At 36.0% G+C, this 20,995-nt stretch overlaps 1 protein-coding gene across 2 annotated transcripts; it reads left to right on the top strand.

The window, feature by feature from the left end:
- The first annotated feature begins 6,942 nt into the window (after positions 1-6,942).
- DNTTIP2 (deoxynucleotidyltransferase terminal interacting protein 2) lies at positions 6,943-20,973 on the top strand. Of its 2 annotated transcripts, none has more exons than XM_033115275.1 (7): positions 6,943-7,370; positions 8,819-10,467; positions 11,893-12,031; positions 14,821-14,916; positions 15,992-16,156; positions 17,739-17,848; positions 20,600-20,973. In XM_033115275.1, the coding sequence occupies exons 1-7, from the start codon at positions 7,299-7,301 to the stop codon at positions 20,691-20,693; spliced, it is 2,325 nt and encodes a 774-aa protein (XP_032971166.1). In that variant the 5' UTR covers positions 6,943-7,298; the 3' UTR covers positions 20,694-20,973. The 2 variants fall into 2 exon arrangements, with proteins under 2 accessions (XP_032971166.1, XP_032971167.1); XM_033115276.1 differs by having other exon boundaries at positions 6,958-7,591.
- The last annotated feature ends 22 nt before the right edge of the window (positions 20,974-20,995 follow it).

Here is a 20,995-nt window from a genome sequence, read left to right as displayed (position 1 = left end):
GGTATTCTTTACAAAGACAAACCAAAGTAAATCTAAAAAGGAGACTAGCAGCTTTGAAATTATTATTTGGGGGTTTTATAAAAGCAACTATTATCACCTCCACATTCTTTTTAATTCTTGATCCATCCTTAATATTTTGCTAGTCATTCAAGAATATTGAACAAGTATTGAGCACCATGTGCTGGGTATTGTGGGCTCTGGACACAGGAGGGACACAGGCATTAAGAATCAGTTGTTAAATATGTGATATTTGTTTCCCACTAATAACTGACTACGAGGGACTAACAGCCAGAAGAGAGGTGCAGAGAGTCTTTAATTTAGGGCCAACGTTGTCTATTTAGATAACTTTATTTGAGATATGGACTTAATTATTTAAAAGCAAACTATATAATAAAAACTTTAGGGCTAGAAGAAACTATAGACCATTTGATATAATTCCTCATTAGTTTAAGAACTAGAAAATAGCAAATAAATAAGCTGTGACCTTTGATATATACTATAGATCTCCTTAATTCTATAAATTTGAAAAGTTCTTCAAAAATCTCTTGTATCTCAATCAATACTTTTAAGCCATGTATTTTCATATATGGTTTATAAAATTAAGCCATATATATATATATGGCTTAATTTTATAAACCATATATGAAAATATATATATATATATATAAACGAATATGTAATCTGCCCAACTTTTTTCAACTTAGGGAAAAGAACTGTGGTTCCACATTCAAAGTAAATACACTTTTCCTATCAGTAAGGTTTTGTGGTTTAGCTGTTGGATAATTTGATCATTGGAATTATCATGTGAAATCGGCTGATTTGCCTGTTAAAACTTGTTTAGACTTTGAGCTTTATATAATCTTTAATTATAATTGTATGTAATGTTATTGAATGTATATAGTTAACATTTTTATTTGGAAATGTACAACATTTTTCATGTAACATAAGTCTTAAACAAATGCTCATTTTAATTTAGGCCTATACAGTGAGTTGGTCAAGATATTTTAAGAGGAAATTTTAATATCACATTTATTGTTTTTAAAACCCTAGACTTACAAAAATGGGTTGTTTGAAGGGTTATTTTGAAAATTAAAAGGAAACAAAACTTACATTGCTAATAAACTTCAAAGGAGATTTTTTTGTGTCCCCATTCCTGACAAAGAAGCAAGATTATAGATTCATTTTGTGAAGGGGATCATGTATGGAATTTTTAAATGAGTTTTTTGTTTGTTCCACCTCTCTATACCTTTCATTTCTGTTCCTTTAAAAAAAAAATGATTTTTTAAGGCTTTATAATTTTCCAAGTTCATGTTCACATTTTTTTTTGTGACCTATCAGAAAATAGCAGATACTTTTCAAATATTTAAGGACTTAATGTTTAAAAAGCCATAAAATAAAGAACAGTGATACTACCAAATAATTGCTTAAAGCTAAGTTATCGATAGTATCTATAACAGATATATTTTCAGGGGAGATGTATATCCAGTGACCCAAGGTAGAATGAATTGATACTATTGGTTATTTTCAGTAAACATGAAAAGAAACTGCAGTTTATTATTACATTTCCAAAATAAACTGGAGCCTTACGTTAACAAAATGTACTGTACCTTGGAGTTTGTTCTGTAATAAGACTATCTTGAATTCCCATTCAAGAAACTAGTCACCAGAAGGAGCAAGGTGACTTATAAAGTATGTTCACATGGTGTAAATTTTGAAGACCACTTCAAAATTGTACCAGTGTGCTAGTAAAGTATTCATTTAGGGATGACCTGTGCTAGAACTTGAATCCCAAATAATAGCTAATAATTCTCACATTCTCAGAGATCACTTAGACAGCTATATGTGAAATGGAAAATAAAGTTATTCTATTTTGAATGGATGGTACAGACTTTTCCCTAACAAAGCCAAGTAGTAACTGAAATAGAATCTTGATTTTCAGTGATAAAAGATCCAAGGCTCATTTAATTACATCTCTTTTCAGAAAAGATTTTCTTTCTAATTTTTCCACCTAGCATTTTCAATATTTGGGAATGTGAGTTACAAATTTATTATATATTAACTGACAGTTTATCTTTCTGCCAGTTGTACATTTAGAGTAATTTGAAGTTGTTTTCATGAGATTTAAACCATTTCTGTTTTTATACTGAAATATACCAACTTATGATTCTGAACCTATTTTTTAAAAACTAACTTCCTAATGTACCAGAACTTGTACCTGTCGTTTTCCTATAAAGTTGGTGATGGGATATGTTAGTTTCATTGTCAGTTTTATTTTTGAAAAATATGTAACATAACTTTTCCCTACCAGATAATTCTAGTTTTATGTATCTGTAGTGGTGTACTATAAAATACAGGCAAAATATAAAGCATTATTATTTTAGTTTTTAATTTTATGTATGAATTTAATTGAAGTGTTTAATTAACTGAGTTGTTTAAATAGTTGGAAGCATCCTGAAACATTATATTGATTTTGAACTCCTTAAACTCAAACTGCGTAGGATTTGAAAATAAATTATGAATAATTTTTAAATATCCCAGCCATAAAGCTATGCGTGCATTCATTCAACGGATTTATCGTGTGCCTGCTGTGTAACACGCACTGTGCAAGGTATTGGCAGATAGATACAGAAATGGAAAAAAAAACCCCTATCTTCAAGGAGCTTAGTATATTTGGGAGGAGAGAGAGATCTGTACATGAACCAGAGCAATAAAAGGCTACATCTGATAATGATAACAGTGGTGTAGGGATTGGGGGAATGTGGAAGGAAGTGGGGCTGGAAATTCCCTATTTTTAGAAGGCTCCCCTGAAGAAATTAACCTTAGGGTTGGATCAGAGGAGGAGGTGTGGGTGGGCATTCAGTCCAGAGGCTGTTGTTTGCCTGGTTTGTAAATATGCTTTTGTTGAATAAGGAACAGTTTATATGTAAACTTAAATTTAGTGAAAACAGTTTCTTCAAGAGCTTATTCTTATCAGATAGAAAGGAATGTCTTCTGTTAAGACAAGAGTAGCTACTGTGTTGGAAAAGTCATGTTTTATAAAAGACTAAAACTTGCCCAGATCCCCTAACTATATCAGGATATAGCTTTATGTAGTTTCCTACCAAAAAAGTCAAAAACCTTAATATGTATCCCTTAGCAATGAATAAATGTATAAAATGTCATACAACATTTGTGTGTGTGTGTGTTGGTCCATTATTTTAAGACGGTTCATATTTTACAATACACAGTACTTATTTTGAGTCAGCTCTGTTTTCTCTGTCTTTGCTCACTGTCGATTCTTGCATCCTACCCCATTTATGTTCACTTTTTTTCTTAAGTATGTTCTTAGTAATTACCAAAGGACTTTGGGCAGTAAACTTTAGGTCCTATTTGTCTGAAAATGTCTTTAGTTTGTTCTGAATCTTAAATGATGATTGGACATTACAAAATTCTGAGTTTCCAAGTACTTTCCCTCAGCAACTTGAAGATAATATTCCATTGACTTACAGCATACATATATACTCTTGCTAATGAAAATCTTGATTTCCTTCCCTAGAAATAATGTCTTTTTTTTGCTTGCTTTTTTATTTTTAGTTGAAAATTTCAACTTATTTTAATGTGTATAGAATTAGAACAAAGCAGGACAATTAAAATTGGCTGCAAAGTTTTTTGATAATAATCAAAGAAGAAAACATTGATAACTGGATTTAATTAAAATTTAAATCTTCTGTTCTTCACAAGACACTTAAGAAAATGAAAATGCAAGCCATTGACTCGGAGGAAATATTTTCTAATACGTATTTCTAATGAAAAATAAATTGGACATAATCAAATTTTTAAAAAATTGCACTTCAAAGGACACTATCAGAAAGTGAAAAGACAACCCACTGAATGGGAAAAATATTTATAAATCATACATCTAATAAGGAACTTGTATCCAGAATGTGTAAAAGACTCTTACAACTTAGTTACAAGACAACCCAATAAAAAATAGCAAAAGGTTAGAATAGATTTTTTCTCCAAAGATAACGTGTGAAAAGCCAATAAGAATATTAAAAGATACTCAACATCGTTACTCATCAGGAAAATGCAATTTAAAACTATTAAAATAGCTAACATTTTAAAAGACCAACAATATCAAGTGTTGGTGAGGGTGTGAGATAAGCAGAACTCTCGTGTAGCTGGTGGGAATGTAAAATGGTATGACCACTATGGAAAAAAAACTATTTCCTACAAAATTAAATGTACACAACCAAATGACCAACAATTCTACTAGATATTCACTCAAAAAAAAAAAAATGTCCAAAAAGGACACATATAAATGTTTATAGCACTTTACTCATAATAGCTGAAAATTGGAAACCACCCAAATGCTATTAACAGTTCAATGGATAAAGGAGTTGTATTATAATCATACAATGGAATACTATTCAGCAATTAAATAACATAGCTGAATCTCAGAAACATGCTGAGTGAAACAAACAAGACATGAAAGAGTACATACTGTATTATTTCCTTTACATGAAATTTTAGAACAAAATTATTCAATAGTTACTTTGCTGCTGTTTGGATACCGCAAATCTCTCCAAAGTTTGCAAGCAAAGTGTCAGCTGAGGTTAGTCTCACCTCTATGCGTGATTGAGGTTGGTCTGCTAAGCTCACTCATGTGCTTATTGGCTGAACTCAGTTCTCACTAGCTGAAGGCCAGAGGCCTCCCTCACTTCATTGTCACATGGCCTCCATAGGGCTGTTGGTAACTTGCAGCTAGCAGAATGAACAAGTGAGAGAGCAAGATGGAAGCCAGCCTTTTTTATAACCTAATCTTAAAGTGATATCCGTCACTTTTGTGATTCTTTATTGTAAGTCACTAGGTTCAGCCCACACTCAAGGGTTTGAAACTAGCAGATGGGATTATTGGGGACCTTCTTACAGGTCAAACTTAATTTAAAAGTAACATTTTATATGTAATAATGCAGAGTGACCATGAATAGTATCTATTATTTGAAGGCTCATGCACTAAAACTCATCTTTTAGTTAATGCCTAAAATTCCAGAGAGAGACTCAACCCTTCAGTTTAAGGGTTTAATTAGTAAAATCTAAACTATCAAGATAGAGTCTCCCTTTGGACCTGAGTAATATGTACTGTATTTTTATACTGTACTTACCTAAATGTGGGTATACTGTATTTGCCCCACATCCACTTTGGGTAGAGAGGGTAGGCAAAGAAGGTATTAGGTTGGTGCAAAAGTAATTGTGGTTTTTGTAATTATTAACCTTTTAAATGCAATTACTTTTGCATCAACCTAACAAATAGCTAAACAGGGCAGACGTGGGAAGCCCACTTTGCAGTTTGGTCTGCGATCAGCAGACCTGTTGATAATAGACCAGCTTAGTCTTCTCAGATTATGAATATGAATTGACATTTTAATTTTGGTATTTTGTTTCTTGACCTTTTTAGATTGTGATTTTTGTTTGTTTTAAAGAGGCCGTGCTCGCAAGTGAATGTCACACATTGATTTTCATATACTCGCCCAAATTTTCTATACCCAATCCTGCGACCTTAATTTCTATTTTCATGTATTTGCTCACATTAAAGTTTTTGCAGAGATTAAATGAGTTAGCACACCTAAAGCACTTAATACCTAGCATATAGTAAGTGCTCAATTCTATGATTGATGCTATTCTCTGCTGCTTTGACCACCAGTAGGTACACTTTCCTTCCTCTATACCGTTCTGCTCTCTTTTCAAATCTAGCCTTTTTCTGTTCTTACTCTTAGTATCACAGCTACTTGGCCCTACCAAAATTCCTTTTTTGCTCCTCACCACATTCCCAAGAATCAATCTAAACCTTTTCCATTCTTCTGAGCAGATGAATCTTCTAAAGAAAGAGGTTATCCAAAAATACCCTCCTCTTCTCTCCACTTTAACTTCCTGTAGTCACAATTCTCCTCTCTGCTTCAAATAGCAGCTCTTCCCTCCAGCCTCTAAGGAGGGAGCATTCTTGTGTGGCTAAACCCTCCATCTCTCTTTTATTCCATTCTTCAGTTGGGATCAAGTTCGGCTGCAAATAACAGAAAATCCCCAAATAACAGTGGCTTAAAAAGACAGGTGTTTCTCTCAGGTGAAGCAGATCTAGAAGTGGGCTATTTAGGACTGATAAGCAGCTCTACCTGTTGTCTGGGATCCATGTTTTTTTCTTTCTCACTCCTCTGCCATCCCTGAAGTGTGGCCCTCATCCTCATGGCACAAAATTGCTGCTTGAAAACTAGAGAGCACAACTTTCCAGGGAGTAAAATGAAATTAAACAAGGCAGGCAGGATCTCCTCTCTTTAAGATGTCCCTAAAAAGACTACACAACATTCAATTTATATGTAATTGGCCAAAATTTAGCCACATCTGGCTGCAACAGCTCCTCCCTTAGTTGGGAGGCATGTGCCCACCGAAAAATCTGCTTTGTGACATTAAGGGGAAAAAAACCGGTTTTCTGTTCTAAAGAAGTAGAATATACAGTTAGTGAGTCGATCATCCTTTCTCACCTCCAATATCCGTCTACTTCAGTCCCTTTACATTCCCCTCAATCATTCTAGCTCTCCACCTTTCACCCTAAAAGAAAACCAAAAACCTCTCTTGATTCTGGTCATTCTCTTCCTTTCACTGCAAAAAACAAAAACAAAAAGTCATCGCTCTCCTTTACAATTTAACATTTCTTCTTTTCTGCTTTTTTCCAGTCCCTAGTCACCGCATTACCTTTAGATTATATGGCTTCTCAACTAGTCTCCGAGTTCCTGGAGTATTTAACATAAACATCTTTACCCCAACCGAGTCTTTAAATTTTATTTATATTTAACTTCACAAATAATGTAAGAGTACATAACTGTAAAAAACAAGTAAGAAAAGAAAACCAAAAGTATTACAAATGATGCAAACGTCTCCTTCTGCCACATCCCTGGCTACATTAAGACGTTCATTGAGAACTGCCGAAAACTTTGAGGAGGGATGGAGAGGGGCAGAGATGTGATTTTCCAAATCGTCCGTGCGAAACGGGGACGAGGGACCTCTGTCACTGAGAGTTTCGTCGCCCCCACTACGGTCTCTCCCTGCAAAAGGATGCTCTGTCTCCTACCGCACTGGAGTGAACGCTAAAACCCGTACTCCTGGCGATCCCCAGGTCCCGGAGGGCCTAAGTAGGCGGGGCGGAGGCTGGTAAGAGATTCTCGCGAGTTCCGCAATCCTCGCGGAAAACGCGAGCGAGGCAGTTGTCTGACGCACTTCCGGGGCGCCGGGACAGTCGCGGGCGCTCGTGGCCGCGAGCCGGTAAGATGGTGGTTACCAGGTCGGCGCGGCCTCAGGCCCGTATCCAAGCGACGACGGCTGAAAGTTCCGGGCAGAAGGTAGGAAACAGCAAGCCTCCCTCATTTCTTCTCGCTGCTTCGCAGAACGGCGCTGAGGCCGGTGGGGCGGCGCAAGTGTCCCGCGGAGCGTCGGGAGGAGCGGCGGAAAGGGCTGGAGCTTGCCGCGCGCTGCTGCGTCCCAGGTCCCGCGCTAAGCCTGTCGCTTCGTCTTCACTCCACACTACAGTCTTTTAAGGAAGTCCTTCGTATGAAACAGAGAGGTTAGATAACTTGCTTTGGGTAGTTCAGCTTCGTAATGCAAATGCACAGCTCAAGCCTTTTAACTTTATTGTTAACACTGTCCTAAGGATTAATTTCGGCCACCAAGCAAGAGCCTGATTAATGGGGGCTGGCGAGGGCACTGTTTTCACGTGGCGATGCTAGCTACGGCACCTCCTTTTGGCGTGGGGATATCTGCGGTGATGCTGCTTGGTGGCGCTCAGGGGCGCTAGTAGGTCGCTACCTCTGATTCTGCGATGAAGGGAATGGAGCGTTAACTCCCTTCTGTATGTAAAGGTAAGGGCAGAGACCGAGTCTATCGGTGTGTGTACCTAAACACATCTCTGCTCAGAGTTAATATTCTTCCCTTTTCCCCGTGTGTCGGAATGTAGGTCAACCTAGCATATTTGACTTTTTTGAGTAGAGAAAATTTTCTATTAATTTTTCTTTTCTCGCCAAAGTCATAACCAAGACTTGGATGAGGTGAGTGAAGCGGGGCCCTGCAAATGCAGGGGCAGATCTAGTATTTAAGCTTTTGATTTTTTTTAAATGTTGGGTGGTGGTTTTGTATTCATCTTGTTTACTGAGTTTTTTTAGTGCCCTCTTAAGATTTGATCCTGAGGGGAGTGCCTCACTCACTTTGCCTGTGTCCCAGGCCTACGTAAATTATCGTTATTTTGCCATGTATAATGTGCTCCTGTGCATAAAGCACACCCATGTTTTTGGCCCAAACTTTCAGGGGACAAACCTTTCATTTTAATTTTTTAATTCAAATTTTTATTTGTTTACATTTGGTACTTGTTTTTGTATTATAAAGGAATTTATTATTTTTAACATGTAATGGTACAATAAGTTTTATGTAACAAATAATTACAAAATACAAGAACAGATACAAGGTACAAGAAATTTTATGTGCTGGTAACAAATCGATGATATGTATGCATCATAGAAGGCCAAGAATTCTTTGTCATTGCAAGTTCGTTGTAAGTTCAACAAAACCAATTATCGTATACCAGGGTATTATTTTGCATACAGGTATCATTGATTTCTAGAGTTACATTTTTAACTCATAAGCATAAATAAAAGAACTGAAAACATTTATATAGATATGGAATTAGTACTAACCATGTATAATGCACATCCTGATTTTTCCCTCACAGATTTAGGTCAAAAAAGTGCACATTATATATGGCAAAATACGGTAATAGTGTGTTTTCTCTGGCTTACAGAATTCTGCTGCTAAAAGAATTCAAACATGTCTGAAAGGCAGGACGGAATCTCCTTCTGATGACTCAAGTACTACTGAATCACAGAGCACTAGGAAACCAAGTCCAATCCGTAGAACTTCTAAAACTGGAAAGAGGAAGAGCAGAACTATAGGCTCATTACCCGAAATGAACAAACCACCTACTGATGGAGAGACCTCTGAAGCGGAGTCAAATTGTTCTTCTGTGTCTGCGCTCCAGGATACCATTTTAAGAGTAACTAGGAGAAGGCAAATTGTAGTTGCATGCACCCCAGTGTCCAGTGCTAGGAAAAGGCTGAAAATAACTCCAATAAATGAGTCTCATTCTGAAGAATTGTCTGAAGCAGAATCGCATGTTTCAGGAATTTCTAGAATTGTCTCTCCTACAGTAATAACCACAAGAACCAGAAGAAGTAAAGCTAAATCCCAAACAGATCCACGCCAAGAATCACATGCAGAAGCTATTTCTGATGCTGAGTCATCATGCTCAGATATTTCTGCATTTTCTGGAATTGCAGCTCGGAGAACAACAAGGAGTATGCAGAGGAAATTGCAACCACAAATGGAGGAGAAAGATACTAAGATTATACCAGAAAATGAAAAGCAAGTGGTAAATACACCTAGAAATTCAAAGGATTTAGATACCAGACAAACTTCATCTCATTTACAAGCAAGAGCTCTTTCTCAGATAAATAAGCCAAATCTGTCTAATAGTGAAATGTGCAATGACTTTGATAATGATTCCTTCCCTGGAAATTCAGAAAAAAACCTAACAGTGCAAAAAGGCCAATGTTTTAATATACAAGAAGAAAAACAGGCCAATGTTGCACCTCTCAAAGAAATAAAGCAGAATTGTAAGAGTTTAGATGAAGAAGCTGAAGGGATGAAAGATGAGGGGAAAGAAATTAATGAGAAAAATTCTGAGTTGAATCTTTCTGGACTTCAGGACACTGGCCGTCAGCAGTTACTTTCTCAAAGGCATTCAACACCCCAAAATGACAAAACTACATCAAAGCCCTCAAATCTGAACTGTCATACTGTAATGAAATCATTAGCTCAAACATTTGCAGTTGTGGAAATAGACAGGTGTCCTGAAGAGAGAAAGAGCACAATGAAAAGAAGTTACCTGACATTTAGTGATGGGGGTGATAGTGATGAAGGAGAGTGCACAGTTCTAGCTGTCAGTAAAGACGTGAACAAAGAAAGGGATGTAGATTTTGAGTGTGATACCAAACTGTACAAGTCTGAGCTTAACAAATCTCAGGATAAAGGTGATTCTGTTTTATTACTTCTCAGCAGTGATGAAAGCCAGCAGTCTGAAAACAGTGAGAGTGAAGAGGACACTGTGTGTTTTGCTGAAAATAGTGGTCAAAAGGAGTCATTAAATGGAGACTCAGAAAATATGTTATGTGACAATCCATTGTTTGTAATTGACACAACTCCTGGATTGAGTGCTGATAAAAATTTTTACTTGGATGAGGAAGACAAATCAAGTGAAGTTGCCACTGAGGAAGAAAAAGAAGAGGAGGAAGAGGAGGAAGCAAGTGAAGAAGAACCATCAGACCATGACAAAAATAAAGATGATGAGTTGAGTGATGAAGACGACTTACTAAATGGCACAACGTCTAAACTGTAAGTTTTACCTTTATTTTAAAAAGTAAGTTTCAAACAGGTAATTTACCATAAAAATATAAAATAATAGAAAACATGGGAATTGAGAAAATTACTGCCTCGGGTTCTTTCTGAAACAACTCTTTTATCCAGCATTTCCTTCATCTCTGGATGCCTTTTTTAGTCATAGCTTTCCCACCAATGATAGCTGAAAGTGTTCTTTTTGATGATATATTAGAAATCATCTGTTAGGATTTTCCTGCATGACTGTTAAGAGCATTATAAAAGGAAAGTAAAGTAACTTGTTTTTTTACTGTATGTTAATTGTAGGAAAAAAATTGAAAAAGAATGCCTGAGAAAAATAGTCACCTATAATCCCATCTATCACCCATTGAAAAGCATTAATGTTTGGGGCTATTTAGTTTCTTTTTCTCTGTTATAAATTTCTTTTTCCCAGGCAGAGGCCCTTGGTTGCAGTGTATCCACCGGAAATACAGGGATCCTTGTAAGGAACTATGCATTAACAGATGTCCAGTCTTCACTCTTAAACCAGTGAAGTCAGTCTCTGGGGCTAGACTCAGGCATGCTTATTTTTTTTAAAAGCCACTCTCCTACCTGGATAATGTACATTTAGAGTTGAGGATCACTGCCAAGGCACTGCAATAAAATAACTTCACTTTGCCGTAGAGGTTGGTTATCAAAACTGTCAACTGATCAGTTTATGTGAATAATTAGGGAAGAAAGTGACTGTAAGTCCAAGTGTACTTAAAAAAGGACCCCACAGTGATATAAAGTAGAAATTCTTATTACCTAAATATAGCAGGAGCCGAGGGCAACTGCAGAAGATTTTAATTTGGTAGATCTTGGGTGTGACATTTATATTTTTAAAAAGCTCCAGTGGGAAATATGGTCGTTGCTATATTAAACTCCCTTGATTTAGAGGCACAACCAAATGCCTTTGGTCCAGAAAAATATTCTAAGCTTGGGTAACTTGGAAGTTCAGAGTAGAAGAACCCGTCTTTCTCATTGGTTTTAGAGATGGAGGTGTGTACATTTATTAACTCACTACCTATATATGAAGTTGAGCTGAATTGCCAGGTGTATGTCCTCCTCTTTTCTGTAATTCTTTATAAAAACCTTTTTATGAAATTTATTGACATTACATGGCCTTAATCCTCTTAAAGAAAATCTGGAGAATTAATGTGGATGTGCTCCCAAAAAGATACTTTGTTTAAATCATTATTCATCCAGAATTTTTTTTCTTAATGACTTTACTAGATTTAGTATTTGTTCAGTTTTTCAAAACTCCATTATAAAAATAAGATTTTTTTTTTTGGTCATTGACGGTAAAAGGGGAGAGAGAAAAAAGTGATTGTAAAAATACAGTCTCAGTTGTTTCCATTTTGATTTCATTGCTTGATCTTTAAGTGACCATTTCTCTTGCAGTCTACAGTTGACAAGCAGCAGCATAGACCCTGGTCTGAGTATCAAGCAATTGGGTGGTTTGTATATTAATTTTAATGCAGACAAATTACAGTCGAACAAGAAAACCATAACACAGATCAAGGAAAAAAAGAAAAATGAGGTAAGTTACATGAAGCGTCCTGTAAGTTTTCAGAGAACTAGCCAGTTACTTAATAGAAATGGTTACTCCTTGGTAAGAGACTAATTTTCCTACAGTGAAATTACATGAGCATACTTTGTTCCTTTTTTCCCTCTTTCCAGAACAATCATTTCTTCTTTTTATAAAGTTCTAGCTATAAACTATGACACTTGAAAAATAAAGTAATACAGGATCAGTGTTCCTCTTCTTGCATCTACCGCTTATGATCCTAGGGGTTGTGTTTTCTTTTCTTGCTATACTTTTAGTTCTTAACTGTTCTGGACCCTATTGAGAATCTGAAAGCTTTGAGTGCCCCCCTCCCACCAGGAAAAAGTGCACATTGACATAAAGTTGTACATTTAATTTCAGGAGGAAATTATAGAGTAGGTGACCTCATCCAAACCCTCAGCTTTAGCTACCACCTTGCATGGCTTTTTCCCACATCTGTTTTTTTAGCCTTGGTGCCTCTTCAGGTCATTAAATTCAGATACCTGTTACCTCTTCATATGTGCTCAGGCACTTGACCTCACTAATTGTCATACTTGTGTTCCCTGCCTGAACCCCCTCCACCTCTTGTATTCTCTGTCCTGGTTAATGATCAGGACAAATGATCAAAGTCTCTCTCCCTTTTGCAGTCCATCACTAAGCCTAGGCCAGATGCTTCTTACATTGTTTCTGCTCTGTTCCCTCTTTTTCACCCCACTGTCACTGGCTCATTCAGGCCTTTAGTTTTCTTCTTAACTACCCAGTAGCACCCTTACTTTTTGTCATTCAAGCTATTCTCCATACTTTTGCTAGATTTCTCTTTCTAAAAACACAAATCTGACCTGGATATCCTCCTGTTTAAGTCCTTCAGTGGTTCCTTAGAGCCTTCAAGGTGCCTCTGTTCCTCCAGCTCTGACTGTCCACCTGCTGTGTTCTGGCCACTGAAGACTGTTATTCCCTGAACATACCCTGGTCTTTCCCAGGCCAGTGCAGCGATCATAGATCACTGCTTTTGGGAAACATTCTTGGACGCTAGTCCTTCCCCCAACCTTCTCTGTGTTTCTGCAACACACAGTATCAATCAGATTCATTATTAATCATGTGGTATAATTGTTATTTCAATGTCTTTTATCTTTGTGTTCCTAAAACAGGATTTCTGAACCTTAGCAATACCGATGTTTTGGGCTGGGTAATTCTTGTGGGAGAATGCATTGTAGGATGTTTAGCAGCAGCCCTGGTCTCTACCCACTAGATGTGAGTAGCATCCACACCCCCACGCACATACCAAAAATGTCTTCAGACATTGCCCTTTTCTCCCAGTTGAGAGCCACTGTCCTAAAGCCAAGTATGGCACTTGATGCACAAGAAACTAGTAATCTGTTAAATACATGTCATATATATATGACATATATAAATGTCATATATATTCTTTTCTGAATAATAGGTTTCTGCTACCCAGAAACTTCTAGGCCTTAACCTGAATTGCGGATATCTTAATTGGTAATTGATTTTTGAATCGATAATGTCAAATTTTATTGACTAAATTAATATTTGCTGTATTCCTGGGAGCTATTTTGAAAGTTGAGTAGTCTTCTTTAGTTCTTGCATTAGCGAAATGATTGACTACCCTGAGACTCCTTTTGGTCACATAAACAGTATGACAATATTTAGTCATCCTAGGTCAGTAACAAAATGCACAGGTCATTTAGGAAAAGATTAACAGACCTGATAACACAAAATTTTAAAACTTATGCAGTTATAAACAAAAAAGACCATAGGTTAATACCACTAAAATACAAAATACATTACAAATTAGTAAGAACACAACCCTATTTAAAAATGAACCCGAAAGAGGACAGGCATTCCCACAGAAGAGGACTTAATACATGTATAGCTACTAACTACACAAAAAGATGATCAACAGCAAATGAAAATAGCCAAGAGGCACCACTGACAGTATACAAAAACATAATGGTGGCAATGTAAAGAAAAAGGCTGGTAGGAGTTCATACTATTTGCGAGACAATTTAGCAGTACCTATCAATTTAAATGACACATTTTGGAACCTGTCTGATAGATATAATCACAAATGTGCACAGGTCATTACAGTGTTTAATAGAAAAAAGTTTAATGGATACTTTAAATGTCAGAAGAAAAATTACAGCAGCAATGTATAAGAAAGTTACTGATCTATGTATGAATTGACATTGAAAGATCATCCAAGATATGTTGAGTTGCAGAAAGCAGACTTATCTACATAGATCTTGTTGGTATAATATAAAAAGTATATGTTGTTTAATAGAAATCTACTATTGCTATACTTATTAATAGTCTAGCCAGTATCCTCAGATCACAAGAAGCTGTTTTACCAACATCAAAAGAACTTAAAAAACTAGTCAGGTTTTTTTCAGGGCTTTCAAGAGCCATCATTGCATTGTTCTGTTGTCTTTATTTTCCAGTTTGGTGCAGGTACCTGGTTGCAAATCAGTAAGTACAAATCGACATGTCAGTGTAAATCTGATGTGTGCAGATTCTAATTGGTAAAAGAACTTTGAACTCAGTAATCAATTTTATAGATTACCTAAAATAATCCTTCAGTTTGCCTCCTAAAACATTTTTATTGTGATATAAGGACAGGAACAAGTTGGCAATAGCATGTCTGTGCATAAAGGTTAATATATTTGGAGTAGTCTTCAGTCTGAGAGATGTTTCCCTTATTAGGCAAAAAAGGTTGAAATTATATGACATTCTGACATTATTTTAAAACGAATTTAATAATTTTATAGCTTCTGCAGAAAGCCGTCATTACTCCTGATTTTGAAAAAAACTATTGTGTCCCACCGTACAGAGAATCAAAATACCAACTTCAAAAAAAACGCAGAGTAAGTACAGTGACTCTCATTATTTAGAATGTTTAGATGTGTTCGACTGTATGTGTTCAGCTAATACAATATGGTTGTAAAATTAAAAATATATTTCCAAAGAAAATTGTCATGGATACCTAAGGGCCCATAAAATATGGTTCTATAAACATGTTTTATGTGGATTTCACAAAGTGAAAGTGCACCAGGTGGTACACAGATACAGCTTTTTTTTTTCCTTCCTTAAAAACAGTGACAGCCACCAGGCAAGGTCAATGTCCACGCCTCTTGATTTATAGGTACTGTTCACTAAAGGCTAGGAATTCTGTTGCAGGCTATTGTAGAGAACTTAATGTAGCCAGCCAAAAACCCTGCTCTTTAGTCTGCCGAATGAGAGAACAGAATCTAGTTTCTCTAGTGTAATATAGGGATTGCTTCCATCTGATCAGGCATTTCAGCTAATAAGCATAAAGATATTGAGAGAGCGTGGAGGAAATTTGAGGAAGGTGCTCATTAATAGGAAGCCCCTTGGCACATGGTAAATACTTCACAATTGTTGCATGAATGGAACAACAAAAAAAAAATTAAGCAAATCACTTGCTAGGAGTTTCAAAAGAACAGACTTTTTTTCCCCCCAAAGAAATAATACAGATTTCTGGACTGTTGGAGTGAGTGACTTTGAGATATCTGGGTGACGGAATACAAGTATTAGTGTTTACATGTAAGCTCCAGAAGTGAAAATGTTTTCATACATTATCTCTTGTGTGGGCTATTTTAGACAATAAAAATTAAAGCTGTGGGTTATTCTCCCACCAACTCATCAGTTCTTACTAAAATACAAAATTAAGTTTTAGGAGCCCTCTTTTATGAAACTAATAATGTTTTTGCCAAATTTACCAGAGAAATCATTTTTGTGATTTAATTGCTTTTATGGAAGATAGTTTGGATACTAATACATTCTGTTAAATAACCTTATTTGTTTTTAATTAATGAAATTTTCTGTATGTACAATTATGGGGGAAATGAGGAATAGTTTATACACTGTTTATTAAAGTTAGAATTTTCTGTTTAATTGTTTTTTAAATCTGAATTTCAGAAAGAGCGACAAAAAACAGCAGGTGATGGCTGGTTTGGTATGAAAGCTCCAGAATTGACAGAAGAACTAAAAAATGATCTCAAAGTACTGAAGATGAGAGCTGGCATGGACCCAAAAAGATTTTACAAGAAAAATGATAGGGATGGCTTCCCTAAGTACTTCCAGGTATGAAGCAAACAGAATATAGTGGTGAGGTTATGTGGATTTTAGTTTGGAAAGCACTATAGTGTGATCTTTCTGTTTACTCTAAAATAGATGAATATCTACGATGCACATCCGCTCAGGTCATATAATAATGGTCAGAACTCAGTTCAGACAGCTACTAGCTTTAATGGCTTTTCATATAGAGAGACAGTGTTGCACATAGTAACTAGGTTCCTAGGTCATCGCTCTAAAAGTTACAGAATGTATAAGATTGGTGTTCCATATATGAATAGTACTAGCCTAAGAGCAAGAATTCTTACAGGATGGATGGGGAAAGGGAATCATTGGTACCAAACTCTTCTTTTCAAGGTAGAGGGGTAGCCTCAGGCAAATTCTCAAAATAACTTAAAAGTTGGGTTTCAAAGTGTTTTCAGATGAAAGCCCAATGGAGTTAATACTCTGGTAGCTCTCAAGCTCATTTTGCTCTTCTTGACTACCTTTCATGTAACTCATCTAGATTGTTATTATACAGTAGTCCTTTGCTGCTAGGTCTGTTCTCCCTCTAGTCCATCCTCACATTGTAGTCAGTCATTTATTCTTTAAAACACAACAACAAAAAAAGGCAACTGTTTGTGAGACGCCTCCGATCAGTGGTATCACAGATATCATTCAGTGATACCTTCAGTGATTCTTTGTGACCTGGAGGGTAGTCTGTACCCCTTAATGTGGCCCTTCACAGTCTGCATCCAAACCAGTTCACCAGCCCTTCCTTTGTCACAGAGCCCTCTGAAGTGCGAACACACTCAACTACTCAGTCTTCTCAATATGCACAGACTGGTTTTGGCATTTGACTTTGCATGTGCTTGGCTCTGCCGTTTGTTTGGTGAAATTTTACTCATATAAATCCAAGCTAAAATATCATCCTTTATGAAACCTTCTTTACCTACCTCCTTAGCTAAGTAGAATTGGTCACTTAGTTTTCAGAGCCTCTAATATTTGGTCAACATATACTATGTTACCTTTTCTAGTTACCTGTTTGTGGATCTTCCTTAAGACTGTGGTTTCCTCATTGCTAGGAACCAGATATTCTTTATCTTTGTTTCCCTACCATCAAAAACAGAGCCTGACACATAGTAGACACTTGGTAAATTTCACTCAGTTGAATGTATAACTAATGCAGACCTGTCAAGAAGAAGGTTCTAAGCTGGCAACATTTATGATAACCTAGGAGATCAAATAGGTATGTAGAATTTGTGTCAATTTCATTAAATTGGAAAGCTAAAAAGAGTTTATCTGTCCTACTTTTCCCCTCTAGTTACGCTGTTCATCAAGAATTTATGTACTGTCTAGCACTAAATTATGTAAAAGGAATTTTGGATATATTATAAACTCTAATGAGAAAATATCATTAGTGTGACCTAATGCAGATTGAATAGGTGATTGATTTTTGCTTTTTAAAAATGGCACAATTAACGTTTTGGTGTAATGTAAGCTTGTGTTTTTCATTCCTTTCTATAAATATACTTTGCTAGAGCTACCCTGAAATGTGAAAACAATGTGGCATTCAAGTATTACATAACTTATTTCAATCAATTGTTCATAGATTGGAACCATTGTTGACAATCCAGCTGACTTCTACCATTCACGAATTCCAAAGAAACAAAGGAAGAAAACTATTGTGGAAGAACTGCTGGCTGATTCTGAGTTCAGAAGGTAAAGGAATTTATGTTTCACTTTATGTTGGCTTTCCTTTAGAATTTGCATAAACTTTTGAAATTTCAGATAATTTTTAAATGCTTTGTTGCACAGTTTCTCAATAGCAGCACTATTTACATTTTGGATGGGATGATTCTTTTTTGGTGGGACTATCCTGTGCATTGTAGGATGTTTAACAGCATCCTTGGCCTCTGCCCACTATATGCCAGTAGCACCCACACACACATACACACTCACATTCATGACAATCAGAAATGTCTCCAGGCATTTACAGATGTCCCTTTCAGGGCATAAGCATTCCCAGTTTAGAACCACTGCTTTAGAGGGAAGCTTAAAAATATTTGGCGAGAGGAGAATGAGCCTGCAAAGGAGATTGGGAAAGAAGAGCTAGCCAGGAGGGCACAGCGCCATAGAAGTCAAGGAAAGAGACTGTTTTAAGCAGGTGTAAGCTAGAGGAGTAGTTAATAGGAATAAATGCTGATGAGACATCAAATGAAATAAAAACTTCCTTTGGATTTAGTTACATGGATATCACAGTAACTTTGGCAGGAGTTTTAGGAGAGTGATAGGGAGAAAAACTGCAGAGGACTGGAGAGTGAGTTGAAAATGAAGAAATGGACATAACTCTTTGAAGAAGTTCGGTTGTGAAGAGGAAGGTTTAAGCAGGGCTAGTAGATAAGGAATTGGAGGACTGTGTAAAATGGAGCAATCTGGGTATGTTTAAACGTCCTTGAAGCAGCTATATGTATATTAATAGGAGATTTAAAAGCATGCCTCATACAGAAACCTCTACTGAAGTTCCAGGTTGGTTTAATAGCAAAAGTGAAAATATTTATCAAAGATTTAAAAAATAATGTAGATTGTAGGCATGGAAAACAAACTTAAAATGTTATTATAAGCTATTTAACAAGTCTGGGTAATGGTAAAAATTTTAGAAATAAGCACTATCAACATTGCTGTGATTTCTGAGATTGCCATCATCAAGATTATAAAATGTAGGTCAATCTTAATCCACAGCACATGTTAATAGGTAAGTGTTGAAACACTAAAAAGTAATCTTAGAATAAGGAAGTTGGGGCAGTAACCTAAATATTTAGAATGAAACTTAAAATTGCAGGTTAGAGGTTATCTTGGCAGTTCATTATTTCCCACATTCAGTCATTGAATACCATTTTCACGGTGTTTTCATTATCTGTATACTGCCTACTTTATTTTAAAAGGAAACTTTACATTGCTACTGTAAATGGATTAATTACATTTTTCCATATATATTAAGATAAATACGTTACTTAAAATGAACATTATCACGTAAATTTACATGTCACAGTATGTGAAACACTACTAGCCCATTTCGCCATGGGAAGTTTTAATCTTCTACGACCATCTTGAGGTTTTCTGTCTTCCCACCACTTTGGGATAGGGAACTTCACCAAATGTATTTAATGCATCAGATGTTTGTTAGTAGAAAAGTCCTTGGGACAGAAGAAAATGTGCTTTTCTGTGTTGTACGTGGTTTTTGGTTTTGTTTCATTTTCAATCTAACCTTAGGTTTCTTAGAAAGTCTGTGTAAGTTGTGCTTTTGGGATTGAGTGAGCTGTAAAGTTAAGAAGGGCGTAAATAGCTTCTGTTTTAAAGAGATTTTTAGCTTATCCTCAGCTTTAGTGATGTGATAACAAATTTATGTAACACTGAATCTGCTTTAGAACATAGGAATTTAGTATGTTTAGAGAATTTTTAAACTTTTCATAATTGTGTAATGACAGTCTTTTGTTGAAGCTTCTAGCTACTACATCATTATGTTTCTGCAATAAATTGTGCTTCTTTGGAAATTGTATTTCCAAAGCCCAATGAGAAAATAGTCTATAGCACCGATTCTCTGGTCTGAGGATACCTTTGAACTCTTAAAAATTATTGAAGACCCAAAGAACTTTTGTGTGTTAACATTTGTCAATACCATAATGGTATTGCCATAATGGAAAATAAAATTAAGAAACTAAAAGTATTTATTAATTCATTTTAAAATAACAAATCCATTATACATTAACATAGTTTCATGAACAAAACAAAAATAATTTAGTGCAAATCTCTTCATTGTCTGGCTTAAAGACAGTTCGAGCCTCGTATTTGCTTCTGCATCAGCCTGCTATGATACCACACATTGTGTAGCCTCTGGGAAACTTCACTGTATACTTATTAGAGAATGAGCATGAAAAAGACAACAGTGTCTTGGTATTCTTGTGAAATAGTTTTTAACTAATGGAGTCCTTGAAAGGGTCTCATTCCCAGACTACATTTTGAAAACCATTGTTCTGTGGTATATTTTTTAAGATTCTAAGAACTATATTGTGTTTTCAGGTAACTGTAAATCTTTTTTCTTAGTCCTTATCTTTATATTTCTATCCCACAAAAATATTTAAAGCATTTGATATTCTCTGGTAGCTGGATATAGTGCATGCATGGGTCTCTAGTGACAGTTTTCAAAGCTTCCCTCTACAATTGCCATTTTTTCTCACTAGACTAAGCTCTGTGAAGGCAGGGACTTTGGCTGTCTGGTTCACACCTTTGTCCCCAACTTCTAGTATGGCACCTTACACATGGTAGAACTTAGTACAAATGTGATGAATAAATGGTAAAAATGCAAAAAGAAAAATTGAGATTTAGAAGTGGCCGCCTCTCCCCAAAAGATTACATTAACTTCTAATGTGTGGTGTGTCATACTTTAGAACTTCGTTTGGTTTTTCTTTTTAGATATAACCGAAAGAAGTACTCAGAGATCATGGCTGAAAAAACAGCAAATGCAGCAGGAAAGAAGTTTCGAAAGAAGAAGAAATTTCGCAATTAAAATTCACCAAGCAAGCCACAGTATTTTATATCCCCCCTTTATTTATTTACTAACTATGTTTTTGAAAACTAACACCATCACGTAAATTAACATACACTGGTCCCATTTATATAAGAGGGATTTCTGTTTGGAAAAAGTTGATTTGAGAGAGAGTCGATCACGTGCTCCTTAGAATAAAAATAGGTGTGTCTACAACAGACCCACCCATGCTTCGACCCTTTAAGGAAAGAAAAGGAAAAGAACCTTAACCAATTTAAGATAAATGATGTTTTTGTAAAGTTTTCAATGCTTGGTTATTTACA

This window comes from Rhinolophus ferrumequinum, chromosome 9, assembly GCF_004115265.2.
Source record: "Rhinolophus ferrumequinum isolate MPI-CBG mRhiFer1 chromosome 9, mRhiFer1_v1.p, whole genome shotgun sequence".
NCBI lineage: Eukaryota > Metazoa > Chordata > Mammalia > Chiroptera > Rhinolophidae > Rhinolophus > Rhinolophus ferrumequinum.
The sequence above is the reverse complement of the archived record's forward strand: the minus strand, read 5'-3'. Positions and strand labels throughout refer to the sequence as shown.

Excerpts from the sequence above, each read along its gene's own strand:
- DNTTIP2 (XM_033115275.1), top strand. The coding sequence starts at position 7,299 with ATGGTGGTTACCAGGTCGGCGCGGCCTCAGGCCCGTATCCAAGCGACG. Across the intron at positions 10,468-11,892 it reads AATGGCACAACGTCTAAACT|TCTACAGTTGACAAGCAGCA; the intron begins GTAAGTTTTACC and ends TTTCTCTTGCAG. Across the intron at positions 14,917-15,991 it reads AACTTCAAAAAAAACGCAGA|AAAGAGCGACAAAAAACAGC; the intron begins GTAAGTACAGTG and ends TCTGAATTTCAG.